This window comes from Malurus melanocephalus, unplaced genomic scaffold (assembly GCF_030028575.1).
Source record: "Malurus melanocephalus ecotype Western Australia unplaced genomic scaffold, MMel_1.1 scaffold_96, whole genome shotgun sequence".
Lineage (NCBI taxonomy): Eukaryota > Metazoa > Chordata > Aves > Passeriformes > Maluridae > Malurus > Malurus melanocephalus.
This window is the reverse complement of record NW_026623328.1, coordinates 1,765,443-1,779,839: the sequence shown is the minus strand read 5'-3', so window position 1 is coordinate 1,779,839 and position 14,397 is coordinate 1,765,443. Positions and strand designations below refer to the sequence as shown.

Below are 14,397 nucleotides of genomic sequence, written 5' to 3'. Positions count from 1 at the left end.
TATCCCAGCCTATCCCCACCCCATGACAGCTATCCCAGCCCATCCCCACCTTCCAGCTGCTATCCAGCCCATCCTCACCCCACAGCACCTGTCCCAGCCCCTCCCCACCCACACAGAAGCTATCCCAGGCAGCATCTCTGCCCAAATCTTTCTCCCTCACGTCCTCCCCATCCATTCCCCTGGTCCCAGAGCTCGCCTTGTCCCTCTCCTGGACCTCGGGCACAGGCAGATGGCCACAGCTCCTGTGCCTGTGCCTAGAGCAGAGGGGCAGTTCCCTCTGCTGCTGCTGAAGCCCCACTCAGTCCCTTGCCCGTCCCAGCAGAGTGGAGGTGTCTGCGTTGGCTGTGCCTTCTCACCTGCTGCCCATTGCTCCTTCCTGGACCACACTGGCTGAGCTTCTGAATGCCATGGAGGAGAAGGGATCTCTGGAGYTCTCAGATGATGAGTAAGGTCAGGAGAGAAATGTGCTCCTGGGCTAAAGCCTCCATGTYTTCCCATGGAGAATTCTCCCCATAGCAGCTGCCCACACCCAGCTCAGGCAGCCCCAGCTCTCGCTGGGTCTCGTGGGACAGGCAGGAGGYGACTGGAGGAGACAGTGGAGCTGAGTTTACAGCTCCTGGGGAAGCATCAGGTTTTCCAGACCTTTTTGTGGACGGATTAATTACTAAACAAATGGCCGTACCGCTGTAACACCGTACCGTGCTGCAGTTACTCTACACCTGTAACGTAATTACTGTGTGATACCTCTAATTACCACTGTTTCCTATCACTGGAAGGTTAACAGCATCACCAAAGGGCTTCTGATTCCTTTGGTGTCCTGCTTCACACAGCCACTGTAGCACTGCTGAGGTTTGTGCTGCTCCATGGATGTGACAAGTATAAAATCCTCCTCCTTGAGGTTTTAATTCAGGGGTTGATAAATCAGTTTATAATAACACCACAATTACGGTGTAATTACAGTTGTTGAATTATAAAACACAGCATGACTTGTTGGACCTCAGTGAGGTGTGTTGGACAGCTGCTGGGTGCTGCCGTGGGGTGGGACCCCATCCTTTGGGGGCAGAGTTGGCAATGGGTGCATCTTGGTGAGCGTCTGGGTGGAAAACACAACACCCAGCTTGGCCAGGGTGGGTGTTGAGTCTCTCCAACACACCCAGGGCACTGAGCCAGCAGCTCTCCTCTGTTCTCTGCTGAACCTCAAGCAGGGTTCATCCTACCTTGAGCACAAATGGCTTTTGGTGGGAAAAGAGCCAGAAGAGCTTGTCAGGTGGTGGGGAAGGTTGGGATGAGAGAGAAAAGGGCTGCAAATGCTTAACTCAAATCAAACAACCCAAGAAAAACAAAGGGAGAAAGAAATGGAAGGCTACGACCTCAATTTTCTTCTTAGTCAATTTTTTCCACTTTCTTTCCATCCAGGGGAATAAAAATGGGAGCTTTTGACAGGGAATGGCTGCAGGGAGAAAGATCTCTGTGCCTCTGCTGTGTGTCCCAGGACCCTGTGACCCTGTCTGGGGACAGTCCTCACTCACAGCCAGTGCTGGTGGTGTTTGAACCTGTTGGGCAGTGTCGGGGTGTGGGTGATACAGAGCAGGGGACGGGGTGTCTGGGGAAGGGGACAAACACCAGCCAGAGTGCCCCCATTGCCAGTGCTTCTCGAGCCCCCAGCRCTGTCAGCAGCGTGGTGTGGCCTCTGTCCCCTTGTCACCAGGAGAGAGCCGGGTCACACAGAGGTGGCTGTGGCTCAGAAACGTTAATTGTCAGCTTGACCCGAGCAATTGAATAAATGCTGAGAAATGTCACTGAGAGCCTCATCTCCTGTTCTGCCCAGGCAGGGAGCRTGTGGCTCCCTCCATCCCTGAGGGCAGGAGTCACACCAGTCTGGCTGKGGAGGTGGGGACAGAGCGGGGAGCGCCCGGCTGTGAGCACAGACCCCAACTGCTGTGCTGAGGGACTCCTGGGTGATTCCCACCTCTCAGGAGTGGCCAGCAGAACCCTCTGGCCCCTCTGTATTGGTGCAGCCCTGCTGTGTTGGGGGAGCTCTGCCATGAGCCCCAGCAGGGCTCAGTCCTCCCTCTGGCCTCACCAACAACTTGGCCACCATCCCTTGCYCCTCCCAGGCCCACACCCCACCCAAACCTGAGTAAGGATCAGGTAGGGCAGCACGTCAGAGTCCCTGGCACAGGGGACCTTGGCTTTGTTTTGTTCATTCTCATGGTTAAGCACAGAAATGGTTCTGTTTAACCATCCTGTGTGGTTTTTCCATCATTTTTTTCACGTGTCTCTGCAAGCCGGTCAGCGCCTCGGCATCCTGCAATGGCCATGTGTCTGCAATGAGCATTCCTGTCCTGGAGCACTCCTGTCCTTTGTCTCAGGACTGGGGTCATTGTCCTGAGCTGGGGACAATGCTGTGGGTGAGCGGGAGAGTCTGCACAGGGAGCAGGGACAGGGTGAGGCTGTGCAGGGCTGGGCTGGGCCCTCTGGGACACAGCTCCTGTGGTCCAACGCTGYCCAAGGGATGCTCAAATGGCAAAATGCCCGGGTTGCCATCAGACTGGGCTGAGCTCTGCTCTGGGGGACAGTCTGGCCATGGGGGATGTGCCCCCAAGCACCCAGCCCTGGCTCTGGGGCTGTGGGGTCCCTGATGCAGCTCAGCCCCTGCCACCCCACRCAGCCCCCACTTCCCTGGCAGCCCTTCCCCTCCCCACCCTACATTGCTCTTAGTTCTATCAGTAGGTACCACAATTATATTTTTTTTGTCATTTCCATTATGTTTCTTCATCAGAATGCAAAACATTAAATATCGCTCTGGTAATTATGGTTAATTTCATAACCTGCACCTTAATTGGATTGGTCTCTGATGGGGAATTCTCGTAGGAGGGAGAAGCAGAAATATTTTGACGTGATCTATTCTTTCAGCTCTTTGTTTGGATTTGAGATGTCGAGTGTGAAATGGGAAACAACTGATTTAGACCTCAGAGGCAACCTGGGGGTGGCGAGCAAAGCCTGAGMATTCCAGAAGCACTTCCCACCCTCCAGCAGCCAAACCTCTCCCTCCCGTACCCAAACCCAGCCTTTCTCCACCCCTCCTTTGGACTGGGAGCAGTCACAGAGCCTAGACCCATCCGGTCTGCCCAAAMTGTGAGCCCGGGGAGCCGGGGAGGCATCACAGTGAGCACTGGGCTGGTGGCTGGCATTGCTGGCCAGTTTTGTGTGCTGTGCCATGGAGCAAGGCACGGTGCTCCACGGGTTCCCTGTAGGGCCGAGGATTTATGGGATGTGAGGGGCACCCCCAGGGACACCTCGGGCAGACAACAGCCCACGGGCATCTCCAGGGCTGGAGAGGGACCCCAGTCCCCYTGTGCCGTGATGGACCGGGCTGTGTCAGCGCTGCTGCCTGGGGCAGGGCCCAGGACCCCCGTGCCTGTGTGGGGCTGTGCCAGGGCGTRCCCATCCCACAGAGTCGGGATCTCCCTGCCACTTGGGGCCTGAGCTGCGGTTTGCTCYGGGAAACGCGCAATTGCGCTGCCATTAGGTGCTGCCGTTAAACTGATTTGTGCTCAGCCCGTTTATCCTTTTCCATGGGACACGGCAGCGAGGCGGGCGCGAAATGGAAACCCTGGCCTTGCGTTTGCGATTGCATTCCCATGCTCTGCATTTCCCCGTGATTACTTTTGTTCTCACGGCCAGCCCAGAGCGCAGGCTCCGTGTCATTATCCACAGCGCCGGGAGAGGAGGAAGGGGCAGAAAGCGCCGCTTTCAGCTCCAGCAGAACACGGCAAACCCACCCTGTAGCTGCCTTCTGCTGAGGGCAGGGGGGAGCCACTCCCTCCCCGTGGCGGGTCACTCTTTTTTCTCCGTGCCCACGGGCTCAGGATGTGCTGGAAAGGCTGAGGAATGGCGTGGCCGAGTCTGCCACTGCACTGCCACCCTTGTTGTGGGTCACACTGACTGTGCCTTGTGCAGGCCCATACCTGCCAAGGGTTTCCATCAGCCCAAATCCTGCCCAGCCCATGTTCCGCAGCACCTCTGTTCCTGCAGGGATTTGGGCTGGGCRGGGCTGGGAGCCCCTCGCCCGCTCTGCCCGGCTCCGTGGGTTCAGCTGGATGCAGGACAGGCGGGCTCAGCCGTGGCTCRGCACAGTTTGTTTTTATCTAATCCATTTTATTGTTGAATGAAACAATAACAGCAAATAGAGGCCCTGAAGACAAGCCATAAATAATGCAAAAATCAAACAAGTGAGAAAGGGGGAAAGAAAAAGGAATTATACATATAAAACCAGCCCAGAGAAAGCCAGGCTGGGAAGAGGAATCTTCCCTCTGCATTTGCTATTGCTCATGCTTTCTTTGCATCCCTTTTTTTCTCCATTTCTCTCTCTGGAAATTCCTGCGGCACTAAATTTGTGATTATGTGAACAAAACTTAATAATAACTGGGAGGGGGAGAGAGACAGATCTGGCCCRCGGGAAGGAGTCGGGAAGGCAGGTGATGGAGTGAACCGAGGCTTCCATCTCCTGCAGTGCCCTGAGCACAGCCCTGTGCCTGGCACCCGCCGTGCCCCGTGTCCCCCGGGAATGGGGAGCAAGGACAGCTCTGCCGATGYCACCGGCCCTTGTGGAGCCCTGGCAGCACAGCACACACAATCCCTCCTTGTCCCTTGCTGCTTGTCCCACTGGTTGGTGACCCCAGAGCCGGCTCTGCCAGGCTGGGCCGCACTCAGCCTCTCCCTAAGGCTTCCGAGGCCACTTATTTTAGGCAGCAGTATAAAAATACCAGGGCTGGTCCTAAAGGGGGGTAAATCAGCAGCTTTCCCTGAGGTCAGCAGAGCTGACGGCTTTATGKTCTATGTCCTTTGAAGTTCTCTTGCCACTATCCCAAAGGTTTCCAGGGGAAGACGCAGTGCTCTGGAGCARCCCTTGTGCTTTTCTTGGTATCCTGTGCTGGTTGTAGGGGGATTCAAGGGATGTGGCCTGGGAACAGAAGTGGTGCTGTAAGTACAGTCTTAGCTTAAATTAAATGTAAGGAACATGACTGGCCTCTGACCTTGCTGTTCCCTGCCTTTGGGATTTGATCTGGGGTTTCCACCTTGGAGCAGTGGCAGGGATGCAGTAGGGACACTGTGGTTTGGAGTGGTGGCAATCAGAGGGGTCACATCCCAAAGCCTCAGTGCTGTTCTCTGATGKCCCTTGGGACCAGGGTGTTGGGTTGGTTTGGCATTTGCTGTCCTGCTGAGGCAGCCCTGAGTAAGGAGGTCAGGAGGCACGGGGGGGGGCTCCCCCACCTCTGCCTGTAGCCCTGGTTTTCTGCTGCTGGAGCTGAGCAGAGCCCTGGGAGCTGTAGAGCCATGGGATTCCTGTTGGCAGCGGGAGGGGATTGGCTGTTCCCRGGCAGGGAGCAATGGGAGCGAGTGATTTGTCCTTCCTGGTGCCCCCGGGTGTGCTTTGGGGGTGGCCAGGGCAGCGTCTCAGCCTGGCAGAGCTGTGTCCTCCTSGCCGCAGGGACACTGGCCCGGGCACAGGCTGGAGCCTGGCTCTGGGGGAGCAGGGAGCCCCTGGCACCAGAGCAGCCCTCAGGGCGAGCCCCCAGAGCGATGCCATCTGCTCCTGGCTGGGAGGAGAGGCACTGGGGCATTGGGGTGACTTTGCTGCAGCCCTTTTGTGCCGTGTCAGGCAGTGTCCTGCCCTCAGCAGGGTCCAGCTCAGGCTCTGTGCAGCTGGGCTCTGGCTGATTCAGCAGCRCTGGGCGCTGTGCTGAGCCCTGCAGGGCCGGCCTGGCAGTACCAGGGCTGTGGGATGGAGGGATGGCTCCTGCCCGGGCCGTGCCCATCCTCCAGCCCCACCACTGCTGTCCTGGGCAGGGCCTGTGGAGCAGTTCAGGGAGCTCAAGGAGGCACAGGAGGCATTTGGGCCATGGGCACGTTGCAGGGGATGCCTTGGCAATGTCATCGTGACCCTGGCAGCTCTCCCTGCAGACACTCTTTGGACTTTGTTTCACCTCTTCAGGGCAAGTGTTTCCACAGCCCTAAGAAGAGGCTGGGGTTTTTCCATCCCCCTTTCCCAGCTACAGAGAGGGGAGAAGAACCATCCAGGGAGACCCTCATGCTGTACTGGAGCCTCCTGTAGCCAGTGCTCACTGMTCAGAGTGCAAGCTGAGCTCGGTGCCTTCACTGAGCCCTTAAAACATCCTGGTGATGCAGCCCATATCCACAGAGACAGCAATCCTAAGGAAATTTCCCCAAATTAAGGAAGAAAAAGGAGACTCCCCATTCCACTGGTGCATGTCATTCCCAGCACCCACCTCCAGCTCTCTTGCTGACCCAGCCCTAGAAGTCTCTAGCCAGCCCTTGGGAACTATTCCTGTGGCAAACACGACTCCCCTGCTCTTTGGGTCACAAGCAATAAAAATTGAGTTTCCCCCAGGCTCACCTGACCTGGGCAGCGCGGAACCACCAGCTCAGGCAGCGGCTGTGGCAGCAGTGMCCACTCCATGTCCTGGCCACCTCCACCATGAGTAGGGGAGCCTCGCTGGCCCTGAGCCCCAGCTCCACCCTGAGCAGCACCCTCACCTTGTTTATCTCCCGCTGGCTCAGGGCTTTACACCCCAGACATCCACAGCTGCCTTTGCAATTACTTATTGATCCCTTGTCAGGATATTTTCCTTGCTGATAGGGCGCTGAGGCACGTGCAGCCAAAGAGAGAAAAGATGCTCAAAAGAAAGGAGCAAAGGTATGAGGAGGGTGAGGAGCTCTTGCACAGATGTGATAGCAGCAAGAAACAGCCTCAGCAAAAACTGCTCTGAGCTTCAGCACCCTGCAGAGATGACTGGAATCTCCTTCCCATTGCCYTGCTCCAGTAACCGCCTGCTGAGCCTGAAAACTCTCTCCAGGTTGGCTCTGGGCCACTGCTGGTTGTCCCTCCACTGTACATGGCTGTCCCTGCGTGGGGGTCAGGCAGATCCACAGCCCAGAATTAAACCAGCAGACAGCTGGGCCAAAGCCTCCCCTTTCCAGCATTCCAGCCCGAGTTAGAGCTCTCTCCTCCCCTGGGAATCTCTCTGTTTTTTCTGCTCTTCTTGCCCTCTGGCATGGTGCTTCCCTGACTGACTGTGGTGCTGGGGACACCACGTTTTGGGTGGCAGYGCCTTTGTCCATGAGGAAATGCCTTTGCAGGGCAGTCCCGTGGGCCAGCCATGCCCAAAATGTGGTGCCAGCCAGGCGGTGTCAGTGCCGGAAGGGGATTTGCATTTCCAAGCCTTCTCTGTGCTCTTTTCCAGCCTCAGAGCAGCTGCCAGAGCAGATCAGGTTGCATCCCACCTATTCCAGGCTCCCACCTCGGAGCAGCTGAAAGCAGATACTCCAGGAGGCTGAGCAAGAGCTCCCAGCTGGAGAGCTGAGCCTTGCTGTGGGAAGGGRAGCAGTGGCCATGGGCAGCTGGTGGCTGCCAGGGCTGGGGGTGGGCTCTGTCTCCTCTGGCTGAGCTGCCATGGTTCACTGCCTGCACAACTTGCTCATTTGTCCCCACCACCTGAGCAACCCTTCTCATCTTCTGCTTGTTTYTCCCCCATTTCACCCTCCTGTGCTGCTCCTGGATGATTTGGGGCCAGGCCAGGACACAGGACAGCTCTCACCTTTTGTTAGCAGCCCGTCCATTACCGAAGGCCCAGAGGAATGCAGTGGCAGGTCTCCATCGCCCAGGCCAGTGCTGTGCCACTCTGCCAGTCCTGGCAGCACTCAGGGATCACTTTATGCTCCCCCCTTCAGTTTTCCCTTCCCCATGTGAAGCACASTAATTCCAGGAGGGAAACCACCTCCTCTGCTTGATGCTCCCCTGCCATTGCTGCCCATCCTTGAGCAGAGGGGAGAATGCCTGCACTCTGGGGACTGGGTGGGAAAAGAGRAGGAGGGAGTGGATAGGGTGGAGAGGAGGCAGAGACAAAGCAAAAGGGCCCGCAAATGCATGCTGGACGCAAGGGGAATGATGAGAGAGGAGGAAATGGGCACAAACGTGTTTGGCAAATTAAAGCTGCTCCCTTTGTTTTGCTGCTTTGCAGATAGCTACAGAAACACTTAGTGCAGAGCCCGGGRTCTGGCTAAGAAACTYCTCCAGCAGCAGGAARGGTTGTTAAATATTTATTTGTAAACCTGGAGTCTTTGTCTCTAAAACGTAGTCAAGTTCAATAAAATTTCATTTAGCTGGAGCAGCTTAGAGGAGACAGGAGCGTGGACTCGGGGAGCTGTGTCTCGTACAAAGCCATCAGGGCAGAGATGGGGTGAGCCCATGGCCGGACTGACACTGCTCTGCATCCCTGAGGATGCCCAGCTCTGCCGGGTGCAGCTCACTCCTGTGCAGAGCTGGGAGCACCAGGCTGCTCCTGCAGGGACGGGCTGGGGACACGGAGCCCCCCGAGCACTGCGGGCCCCCTCCCCGCTGGGACACGGCTCGCTTTGTCCTAAATTGCTGTCGTTGCTCGGTGCTCTCAGAAGCATCTGGTTCAAGGGTGGACGTCTCTCGCTCTGTAATTTATGGCTGCCAGGTGGGCTTGGAGCTGACTCGGGGATTTTTGCCGCTCGCTCGCTCACTGTCAGCAYAGCAGATCGCTCCCTGCTCGCCGGGGTGGGGAGCAGGGGACAGCCCGGGGACAGTGGGGGCATGGCCAGGCAGCTGCCTACCCCTCGGGGCAGAGCTGGGCTCCCTTTTGGGTCAGCACCCACGTTCAGCTTTCCTGGGGCTGTTCCACACCAGGGCAGCTGTGCCTGTCACAACGGAGCCACCCCCACGCGTGTCAGCGCTCTCGCCTGGCCCCAGGCTGCATTTCCAGGCCCAGAATGGCATCTCTGCTCGCAGCACTGAGCCCGGGCAGAGACGCTGGGCAGGTCCTGCTGTATTTAGCACCGCGGCAGCGCTCCAGTGCGTTCATCCGTGCCCGCGGGGCGAGGCCRGCACCTTCCCGCAGGAGGGGACTGTACTCTGGAGCCCTGAGCCCTGGGCGGCAGGTGGTGAGGACAGGGGTCAGTGGCTGCCATGGCTCTGAGCATGAGTTTTGCTTTGGTTTGCACTGGGTTTGCTCGTTGCCTAAAGGCAGTGAGTCTGGCAGCTGCTGCTTTTTTTATSGATTCTTTTTTTGTGAGTGAGGCAGGAGAGCCACGCTCATGCCAAGGGCTGCAGCTCTCCTGGGCTGGGCTGTGCATCACAGCCACSGCCTGATCCTCTGCTCCTGCCTGGCAGCTCCTGCTGGGGCCGTGGATGGCACGGACCTTTCAGGGTCCTTCTCAGAGCAAACCTGGGAGGGCTTTGTGGAAAAGCCCTTCTTGCAGGCGGCAGTAAAGCCGTGCATGGTTTGTCGGACCRCAGCTCACACAAAAATCACAGCTTGAGTCGTTTTGAGAAGGGCATCTCTTAATATCCACATCACCTTGAGGCACAACTATTCCTCTCCGAATCAGGCAGAGGTAAATGGGAGCCAGAAGTGATTTAAAGCTCATCTTAGCTCAGAATTTTCCAGCTTATTTATTGTCTTTCTCCCAAAGCTCTTCTGTGACTCTGGCTATTAAGATTACGGATGTTTTTGTCAGGGATTGTATTTATCACGGATTTAAATTTAGCTGAGAACTAATAACATGTGAGGTATGTCTAGACTTCAGTTCTGGGCTGTGCTCGTCGGTAACGCCACACAGATTCTGCTTCATTCATCTATTGCCTCTTTGCTGATCTTTTACTCATCGATACGGCACAGCTCTGGCTCTGCCGGGGCCAGAGTGGGGATGGCAGCACCGGACCAAAGGTGTTGGAGGTGCAGTCCCCTTCCTGCTGGTGGAGAGGCAGGATTGGGGCTGGGGGAAGTCAGGCTGCAGGATTCGGCTCTGCCCCCTCCCCGTGCCCAGCAGGGMCCAGAACAGAGCAGCACACACAGGCACAGCGGAGCTTTTGGCCCAGCACACAGACGAGGCTGGTGCCTGGCACTCTTAATGAGCTGAGTGTTTTCAGTCCTGCTATAATTAAGCCCCTCAGACTGTATTTTGTTTTGCATGCCGTGTTTTGCTGTCTTTGATGGCTTTCTCAGCACGGCTGTGCAGAGCAGGAATTGGTTTCTGAGGAARAAAGCTGCGGGTGAGCTCAGGGACAGGCATGTGGGGGGAGAGCAGTGCCCCGAGAGCCCCCTGGCCACAGGGAGAGGTGGCATAGGGACCCATTGGCAACTCAGCCCCAGCTGGGGCTGCAGCAGGAGCTTGGGGAGCAAATCCAGATGCAGCCTGAGCTGTGCCAAGCAGGGTGCCATCCTGGCTCCAGGGCACCAGCACATCCCTGGGGTGGCTCCAGCCCCAACCCCACCCCAGCACCATCGCAGTGGCAGCAGCAACCCCACGGTATCTGCACTGCTGCCCGGCCAGGGAGGTGATGACACAGAGATGATGGATTGTAAATACCCAGCAAATGGCTCTTGGCCGCCTGGCCTGGACCCAGGCACTCCCACGGGAAATGTTTCCACCAGACTGGGACGTGCTGGCCCGGGGCTCAGCAGGATCAGCTCCCATTCCTGCACCCCTTCACTCTGGGGCGATGTGTTCAGGGTGATTCCCACTGAGCAGCCCCACTGCAGAGGGAGCAGGTAAAGGGAGGTAGAGGAGCACAGTGAACTGGCAGGAAACCACAGATGTTCCTGTGGGGACTCCAGGTCCTCACAGCCCCTCACCAGCTGTGCCAAGGCTGGTGGTTTCCAAGATGGTGCTGGTGGACATTTTTATGACCAGTCCATCATCCTCCCATCCTTGTATCTTACAAAGAAATTTTGAATAATTTTTGTGGAACAAAAGTGATCCTTGGTTCATAGATCTATATGAAATGATAAATATGAGCAGATGCAATGGCAGGAACGCACAGAACATATACCAGCCCCATAAATAGTGCCAGGGCAGGGAAAGTAATGGACAGGATGTACAGTGATGGATACAAACKGAGCCAATGGAAGTAATGTATTGGGTGTGTTCGGTGAAAGCCATAAATAGCATTAGTGGGAGCAGTGCAGAGAGTAACATAACAATAGATATAAACAGGGCTGGAGTCRCTGTAGCTCTAATATGCAATATTGATATGATTTGATTCCTCCTAACAGCTTGAACAAAAGGAAATAAATGCAACAAAGGCAGTGGGACCGGGAGCAGCCGCTTCCCCCAGGCCGGGATGGCTGAGGGCTTGGGCACAAGCCAGACCACGGACCCCCAGGACAATCTCCCAGCCCTCCCCAGGGATGGCAGCCCGAAGCTGGGTCTTTCCTGACACCAGGCAGCCCCTCCGTACCCCAGAGCCCCCCTGGACATGTCTTGAGGCTACAGCTCGCTCTGTAGGCAGTGTCTGTCCAGCCATTGTTCCTGGGGGGAACAGTTTGGGTCTGCCCTTGCAGGCTGGCATGGTGGGAGGCAAGAAGCTGCCCTGGGAACACACTGAGAGCAGCTGGGCCATGGGGGAGCACAGGGGAAGGGGCTGGCTCCCACTGAGCTGGCACAGTTGCTGACCCCATGTGGGGTTCCCCCTGATGCTCCATCCCGAGCTCAGCTCCTCTGTGTTTGCAAATCAGCCTTTATATTCAGGCTCCATCTACAGGGAATGGAATAATTTCAAGAGCTTAAAATAGGATGTAGATAGATGTGTTTCGTATTAAATTATTTTTTTAAGAAGCTGAGGAAGCTGTCTGACACAGATTCCTCAAGGCCTTCCACTCAAAAGTCTGTGCACGTTCGATCATCAAGTGGAAAGTCAGGGAGCGGGGCGGAGAGATGGTCGTGTAGCTGAAGGGCTGGGTTTCAGCTGGAAAATAAGACCCTCTGCTCCGCGTCGGTGGTGCCCGCTGCCTTTCCGTCATCTCTGCCAGGGCACCAGACCTTTGGCCATTGTTTGCTCACGTGCCCCTTGCTCTTTGTCTCCGCTGTTACCTGCAGGTGAGAGATAGGATGGTAGCTGGGGAGGCGAGTATGCGCAGCCCAATCCTGGCCTGCTGGCAGCCGATTCTCCTCCTGATGCTGGGATCCATCCTGTCCGGCTCCGCCACGGGCTGCCCGCCGCGCTGCGAGTGCTCCGCCCAGGAGCGCGCCGTCCTGTGCCACCGCAAGCGATTCATGGTCGTGCCAGAGGGGATCCCCACCGAGACCAGGCTGCTGGACCTGGGCAAGAACCGCATCAAGACGCTCAACCAGGATGAATTTGCCAACTACCCTCACCTGGAAGAGCTGGAGCTAAACGAGAACATTATCAGTGCCATTGAACCTGGGGCTTTCAACAACCTCTTCAACCTCAGGACGCTGGGGCTCAGGAGTAACAGACTCAAGCTGATCCCCTTGGGGGTGTTTACTGGACTCAGCAACCTTACCAAGCTAGACATTAGTGAGAACAAAATTGTGATCCTCCTAGACTACATGTTCCAGGACTTGTACAACCTGAAGTCTTTGGAGGTGGGGGACAACGACCTTGTCTACATCTCCCACCGGGCCTTCAGTGGCCTCAACAGCCTGGAGCAGCTGACCCTGGAGAAATGCAACCTGACCTCCATCCCCACGGAGGCCCTGTCTCACCTTCACGGCTTGATCGTGCTGCGGCTGCGCCATCTGAACATCAACACCATCCGGGATTACTCGTTCAAGAGGCTGTACCGGCTCAAGGTGCTCGAGATCTCGCACTGGCCCTACCTGGATACTATGACATCCAACTGCCTCTACGGGCTGAACCTGACCTCCTTGTCCATCACCCACTGCAACCTGACGTCCATCCCGTACGTGTCGGTGAGGCACTTGGTTTACCTCCGCTTCCTGAACCTGTCYTACAACCCCATCGTCACCATCGAGGGCTCGATGCTCCATGACCTGCTCAGGCTCCAGGAGATCCAGCTGGTGGGAGGGCAGCTCACCACRGTCGAGCCCTTCGCCTTCCGCGGACTCAATTACCTGCGCATCCTGAACGTGTCAGGGAACCTGCTGACCACCCTGGAGGAGTCAGCTTTCCACTCTGTGGGCAACCTGGAGACGCTCATCCTCGACAACAACCCCTTGGCCTGCGACTGTCGGCTGCTCTGGGTTTTCCGGAGGCGATGGAGGTTGAACTTCAACAAGCAGCAGCCCACCTGCTCCACCCCCGAGTTCGTCCAGGGCAAGGAGTTCAAGGACTTCCCCGACGTCCTCCTGCCCAACTACTTCACCTGCCGCCGAGCGCGAATACGGGACCGCAAACCTCAGCAGATCTTCGTGGACGAAGGCCACACGGTGCATTTTGTCTGCCGGGCAGATGGGGACCCGCCGCCCGCCATCATGTGGCTCTCTCCCCGAAAGCACCTCATCTCTACCAAAACCAACGGGCGGCTCACTGTCTTCCCTGACGGCACGCTGGAGGTGCGCTACGCCCAGATCCAGGACAACGGCACCTACCTATGCATCGCCAGCAACGCGGGTGGCAACGACACCATGCTGGCCCACCTGCACGTGCGCAGCTACTCCCCAGACTGGCCCCACCAGCCCAACAAGACGTTCGCGTTCATCTCCAACCAGCCCAACGAGAGCGATGCCAACAGCACGCGCGCCACCGTGCCTTTCCCCTTTGACATCAAGACTCTCATCATCGCCACCACCATGGGCTTCATCTCCTTCCTGGGCGTCGTGCTCTTCTGTCTGGTGCTCCTCTTCCTGTGGAGCCGGGGGAAAGGCAACACCAAGCACAATATTGAAATCGAGTACGTGCCACGGAAGTCCGAYGCGGGCATCAGCTCTGCCGACGCGCCGCGCAAGTTCAATATGAAAATGATTTAACCAGGCGACAATTTGCAAATAATAATGGTGTTGTTTTGTTTTTTTAAAAAAAAAAAAAGAACAAATGAACAAATAAAAAATAATTAACAAACATTGCTACAAACATACCGACCTCTCTCCTTCCACCGTGCCCTCCGCCCCTGTCCAAACCCACTGCGCCCGCACTGTCACCACCTCCTTCTCCTCCTCTTCTTTATACCAGGAAAACATTCAGCTGATGTCTTCAGGACTCCTGTGTTTGTAAGGACTTTGTCTGATGGACTCTGGTGTCAGATATAACTCTGAGAGGGGAAAAACAACAGGGGGGGAGGGAAATCAAAGAAAGAAAAAAGAAATAAAATCAATAAAAAAGTTACRAACTTTCTTCTGTAACTTTGATTTCAATAATTATGGATTTTTATGAAAACTTGAAATAATAAAAAACCCTATTTCCTATAGATAGTTGGAATGCAAGATCTTGACTTCTTGATCTGTCCAGTCCTGTACCTGGCAAGCATTTACTTTTTTGCCTCAGAGGCACTTCCCAGATGCCTTGCCAAGAGCAGCTCCAGGCCAGGGCGAGTCTCCCACGACACCAAAGGCACCTCCTGCAATGTCCTGAGCCCTGCACGGCAC

At 56.2% G+C, this 14,397-nt stretch overlaps 1 protein-coding gene across 2 annotated transcripts in view; it reads left to right on the top strand.

Annotated features, from left to right (window-relative positions):
- LINGO1 (leucine rich repeat and Ig domain containing 1) overlaps positions 1-14,190 on the top strand; it is a 100,466-nt gene extending 86,276 nt beyond the window's left edge. For both annotated transcript variants that reach the window (XM_057368728.1, XM_057368727.1), the window contains one exon: positions 11,929-14,190. In XM_057368728.1, coding sequence (XP_057224711.1) covers positions 11,941-13,782 — 1,842 coding nt within the window. In that variant the 5' untranslated portion in view covers positions 11,929-11,940 and the 3' untranslated portion in view covers positions 13,783-14,190. The remainder of the gene's footprint in view (positions 1-11,928) is intronic.
- Positions 14,191-14,397: the final 207 nt, after the last annotated feature.